General features: G+C 43.9%; 1 protein-coding gene across 1 annotated transcript in view; it reads right to left on the bottom strand.

Moving 5' to 3' along the window:
• Nucleotides 1–502: 502 nt before the first annotated feature.
• The window catches only part of STAB2 (stabilin 2), an 86,205-nt gene continuing 80,707 nt past the window's right edge, over nucleotides 503–6,000 (bottom strand). Inside the window, exons 66-69 of the mRNA XM_065629739.1 lie at nucleotides 4,950–5,057; nucleotides 2,337–2,465; nucleotides 1,148–1,267; nucleotides 503–553 (exon numbers count right to left, since the gene is read on the bottom strand). Coding sequence (XP_065485811.1) covers nucleotides 503–553; nucleotides 1,148–1,267; nucleotides 2,337–2,465; nucleotides 4,950–5,057 — 408 coding nt within the window. The remainder of the gene's footprint in view (nucleotides 554–1,147; nucleotides 1,268–2,336; nucleotides 2,466–4,949; nucleotides 5,058–6,000) is intronic.

Genomic DNA, 6,000 nt, shown 5'->3' with positions numbered 1-6,000 from the left:
CTTGCTGCTGGAATTCTTACAAGAAAGTATACTAGCAAAAATTCCTTTAAGTTTAACAATACAAGTTTACCACATGTTCTCTTTCACACTTGCCACTTCTAGTTGTAACTGAGCAAAAATGAAAGCGTAGAGCTGGAGTACTAGCAAATTGGGGATATTTGCCAAGTTGGCAGTGTGTTTGAATCCATTTCAAAGTCTGTGCAGAAGTAGTTAAATAGCCGGCTAGTGAAAGTCATACTTTTCACAGAGAAGTGTCCCTTTGCTTCTATGTAGGTTACTTGAGGCTCAGTTTTGCATTTGGCACTCTCAATTGATATTGCTCAGATACAGCCACTGCTTCTGAGGTGGGTAACTCTGTGAACTCTACAGACTGCATCTTAAACAAAGCTCTTTTTAAATTTGTAACAAGATTTTATTCCCTGAAACATGTCGATGCTGTTTATTTTCACAGTAAGTGTAAATAGAAATGTGCTTTATAATTGACTGATGCCAAATTCAGTCTTTAATTCTGATCATGAGGACCACTCATGACAAGCTGCTGGTCATCTGAATCCTATAAAAGAGAGAAAAAAAATTAGACTTGAATGTTGTGTTAGGAAATGAAAGTCACTTTTTGGCAAATTTGTCCATACAGATGGCAGAGTTTGCACCTGAAATTTTTGTACCTAACAAGTCTTTTTATTGGATGCAAAAAGATTTATTTGATTTTAGACCCCACATGTCCATGAGGGTCTTGCTGAATTGGACCATTGAGGCTAATCACATATGCTGGCTTTACTCAGTCTTTCCTTCCTGTGTTTCCTAGCCCCCTTCCCATTGCATTTCAGATTCTTTGCAGAGTGCTGGCACGGCACTTGGCTGCATTCACAGCAAAGAGAAGACAAAATTGGATGGCTTTTTAAGTTTTTATAGACATGTCACTGGTATCCATCAGCATTTGAAGTCCAATTTAATTCAGCTCCCTTTGAAGGTAGACTTGAGACAAGACACTATTTCTAGCAGTGGTAAGACAGGAAAGCCAGGAACTTGAATATTGTTTCACCAAATTGATTTTTCTTTTTTTTCCCAAATAGTCATTTTCGTAAAGAAAAAACCTCTTACCATGATTTTAATTGAGTCTCAGCCTCAAACAAAAATGAACACTTACTGAGAAAAGATCATAAGTAGGTTCCGGTGGAGTCAGTGCAGAAGAACTTTCATAAGAGGGGTTGGTGATATTCGAAGGCTGTGACTTGTCCAGTGGTGTTACGTCGGTGTCATCTTTTGACTACACAAAATCACACAAACATGCTTAAAATCAATCTCCTACCAGTGCGTTAAGCGAGGGGGCACTTAAGCTTCTCTACCAACTGATGCAGTGTTGTGACTGAGCTGGCTTTATCATCTACATCAGTGTCTCTGGGTATGATTTGTGTTCTGGGTTGTTGTATTATCTCAGGTCACTTAACGCTGGTACCTTTTTTTCTCTCTGTTATTATTTTTAAGCCTCAGCAAAGATCAGGAGGAAGCATGGCCCTGGCTTTGTGCCTGGGCTAAGAGGTACCTGGTTGCTCCTGAGGGCTCTGTTTGCAACTATATAGAAATACAAGCGTTTCCCCTGGCTCATGGCTCCTGTTTTTTGATTCTAGAAGGTGTATCACATCAGGCAAGGTCTAGAATAGGAATGGATTTCTGGTTACTTCTAGGTAGACTTGCTTTTTGATTGATTCTTTTGTATTTTTTAACACTTTTTTGGCCATCCCTCATCTCTGAGTAGCTTGGGGGTTGCTGGCTGGTTTCACATCCTCAAGGTACTATGTAGGACTAGCAAAGTTAGTTAAGAGGAAGCAAGCATGAGAGTGCAATCAGTATAAAAAAATATACACTTTTCAATCCTGACAATCAATTTGCTTGACTTTTGAACTTGGCCTTTTTCCTATCAAACATTTCAACCTCCAGAGCAGCAAAACTATTAGCAGTGAGGGGGAAGAGAACAGGTGCCCTTTCACTGGTTGTAATTACCTGCTTCCCTAAGGGTGGGCTGTCTGGTGAGGCAAATACTTCTGAATGGGTGCTGTGCAGTTAAATAAGCTTTTGACAAGTCCTTGGTGTTGGAAGTCTCTGTGAGAGCAGGACTCTGTTGGGCACCTTAGAGGGAGAGGTCTGGGGGAGCAAGTGTAAGCTCACACCCAAGACAAAGCGTGTGAGCCCTCCCCACTTTCTTCATGTGTTAGTCTGAGTGGTTCCAGTGGGAAGTGATCAGGAATGTTTCTAGCTTAATAAAATGCAAGGAGAATTTGGAGGTGGGTCTGGGGTAGTGCTGCCTCCCTGCTTTGCGTTCCTGTCTGTCACCTTACCTTGAAGTGCTCGAAGCCCATGTTTCTCTTCCTGAACCTGAGGTAAAAATATCCAATAAAAGCCACAATTCCAGCAACAAGGCAGATGCCAAAGAATATTCCTGTCCTGGTACTGGCATGGAGAGGAGCCTGGAAGCAAGAGAGAATGTGAATGAGCTATGGGTGGGCACTGGTCATCTTCCAGCACCTGAGTACACGCAGTGTCCCTTTGAGATGTGCCCTAGTCCTGAACTGCTTTTGTGCTCGTGTTTCCTGATATGTGTTCCCTGGAGACAGTTAAATACGACCTTTTGACAGTAATTACAAGCTAGATTTTTTGGGGGTATTGGACATCGGCTCTAGTACAACTTCATGTCGTTCACAGTTTTGAAGCTACAGAGCATACATAAGCAATCTTTTCTAGTCAGAGTAGCTACAGAGGCTATGACGAGGCTGAAAGCTCACTGGCTTGAGGAGGAGAAATGGGTACCAAATTCCCTTAAGCAGCTTTGGAAACCTATGCTGCAGTCCTAGAGAGCTCTGTTTGAGTTCAAGCCTATTCACGGAATCATACAGAATCACTGCTTTTTGTGCTCTGGGGAGGTGTTGGTTATTGCCAGCTATCGGCAGCCATGTACCCCATCCTCTGAGCCCCTCTTACCAGGCCGAAAACCAAACTGCATCTGAGATGAGGCTCCTCTCCTCGCTGGTCAAGGGGACTGCCAGCCTGTCTGGAGGGTGCATGGGGCTGGGATCTGCCAATGGCCCAACACCTGCCTTCTGTAGGTAATTTTGCCCCAAAACATGCAATGCCCTTAACCTGAAATCATTATTCGGTCAAGCAGGTAAAGTGCCAATCCAAGTAACTGTGTATTTTATAAATATTTTAATAAACATGGAGGCAAAAGACTGAAAGAAACTCACATGTGATCTGGATTTAATCTAAATGGGAGAAATGCCACCACACTCTGCTTTGCCTTCTGCAGCTCTGTAGCCTGCTAGACTGATAACCACGAATGTGACCAACAGTTTAGGGGTTACAATAAGTTTGAAGGATCCCAAAGCATGCAGCCGCTCAGTCTGCAATCTCCCCAAAGCAGGGTGGTCTTGCTGGCAATCCAGCAGGTGAGGAGGGGTCTGGAATTGGGTAAAATATTTGGATGCTGTAATGCTCACTCTTCCATGTGATGTCTTAGGTCTGTGGCCTCCTAACTAGAAACCTAATTATTAAACTTACCGTGGCAAAAACAATCACATTGTTTCTTAATAGATATGCTATCTTACTTTTTTTAGAAAACAAAGTCATTTACATGGTGCAGCTGGACAGCTAAACATCAGAAGACATTTGTTTGCCCTCTAGGAGGTGAAAGGTATTATAGGGGCTGTAATATCATGCTGCTGTAGGCTGACAGAAATTGCCTATTATTTTGAATCATTTTCAGGCAGTAATTTGCGCTTTTACCCAAGCGTGTCATTTCCTACTTCTGAGGATTGTAGGCTGCAATGGATTTTTGTGAACTGAGATCGTGCAGGCATATTACTGAGCTTCTAGGAACATGAGGGAGGATTTGTGAAGGAGAAAGGGTTACTCAGAACAAAATGAAGGTGAGCAATAGGATATCAATAGGATTAATTTTGTGGATCGAGGAGGCAGCTGGTTAGCCACTTCCCAAATCAGAGCTGGGATGGATGGGCTGTAAACGTGAGGCCTCTCCAGCGCAGGCAGAGAAGGATCAGAGTTACCCTGACAGAAGAGGAGTTCTTCAGATTAGATAAGTGGTGGGTCTTGCAAGGTCAGCTTGAGCCTGTGTTGGGCTGTCACAGAGTAAGTACCCTGCGTGGAACAGAGCTGCAGAGCACTAACACTGCACATCTGAACACTTTGTTAAGGAAAGCATTTTGTACTGGAAAGAAAGGTGTTCCCTGTGCACCTCCCCCAGGGGCAGCAGGGATCACTTTTGTGAAACTTCCCAGTTGCTCTGCAGGTGAACAAAATGTTTTTCCTCCCTTTCATACAAAGCACTAAACTTTGCTGGTGGGAAATAAACAGAACAATGTTCCTGCCTCCCAGCTGCTGGGCCCTGTACCATTTTTGTTCCAGTTTGAAGCAGTGCAGCTGCTAACTCAACTTGCTTCATGGAAAGGACGACACTCTTTTCTAGCTGTGCTATTTTGCCATGCACTGTTTGCTTTCATCTTTCTAATGGGAGAGATAATTGGATAACTAGGACTACTGCAGGGATTTGTGCAGACAAAAAATATCTGTCTCCAAAACACCTTGTTTTGGATAGGAATGAATGCAAAGCCAAGATTAAAAGTTTTCCTTAGAAGCTTAAAAGATCTTTTTGAAAGAACTGAAATTGAGTTTTAGAAAACCTCCATTATAAAAATGAACTCCATTATAAAAGTGTTTTTATTTTATTTATAGAAAATAAATGTGGAAAGAACTTGTTAAGACAGAAACATATTGAACAATCTTCACTAGTACCTTCTTCTAATTTTCTTTCAAGGTAACCTTTTAAACGGGAACTGCATATATGGGAGGGAAACTGGGAATATATGAATGTGAATGATGGGTTGATCTAAGCCAAAGCCACCTCCCACCACCCAAAAAAAATATCACTAGGTACTTACAGGTGCTGGTGGAGCCTTTAAAGGCTCTGAAATGACATGGATTATCCCATTGGAAGCGATTATATCCCACTCAACAATAGCACTTCTGTCCACATATCTGATCTCGCTCTGCCAGGAGAAAGAGCAATCAGAGCTGAGCTTTGACCCTTCCTGCTTTGGGACTGAAACCTCGAGGTTATTTCCCCACCTCAGTTACTGACACACAGAGAAAAATCTTTACACCGCTGCCTCCCTGGACATCAGTCTGGGATGGCCTGAGGCTGGTCATGGCAATCCTGTGCATGAAGTAGCCATCATCATTACCTGCATATTGCCTTCAGGCATTTCTTTATCCTTTTTTCTTTATTTTTTTTTAATAAATAAAGGTTGTTGTGATGTTTGTACCCTGGAGTACTGTTACTCCTGAGTATCAGGCAGCCTGCCTCCCTTACAGCTGCTTCCCATTGGATGGCACTTGCTCCGAGCTTACTGGTTTGGGAGAGCTGGGTCAGCACTGATGGGGAGCTGTTGACCCCAGTTTATTTGGTGGCCTAGCATCTGTGAGCTGGAAGGTGGACCCATGTAGCAACTTATCAGGAAGGGAGAGGGACAGATCAGTTGTTGCCACCTCAACACTTTGATAAATTCTGCTGAAAATGGGAGTCCTTGACTGCTTTGGGCTGCTTCTGAGTCTCTCCAGCCTGTTTCTGTGTTTTGGGAAGGAGGGTTCATAGATGTCTGCGCTACTGCAAACTGCTTTGAATTTCATCTCTCCTTGGTGAGCAGAGCTGGGAGCTGCTCTTGCCCAGGCACAAGGTGGTATGCTGCTGCTGTGACAGCACATGGTGACTTTCTGCGCCCAGGGAGGAAGAGGCTCAGCCGTGGTGGCACTGCAGAGTGGTGTGGGAGTCACACCATGTCCTTCTCCCTCTCCTTCAACCTTGCACTGCCCTGCCAGGGTCCCGGGGAAAGCTCTTGGGCTGGGACAGGTGGGTGCCCGGTCACCTGGAACATGTGCAGAAAGCAGCCGCCACCTCTCCTTCCCACCCTGGCATGCCACTGAGCATCGCTG

The sequence above is a fragment of the Caloenas nicobarica genome, chromosome 1 (assembly GCF_036013445.1).
Source record: "Caloenas nicobarica isolate bCalNic1 chromosome 1, bCalNic1.hap1, whole genome shotgun sequence".
Taxonomy (NCBI): domain Eukaryota; kingdom Metazoa; phylum Chordata; class Aves; order Columbiformes; family Columbidae; genus Caloenas; species Caloenas nicobarica.
Note: the sequence above shows the minus strand (reverse complement) of the source record. Positions and strands in the feature narration are given on the sequence as shown.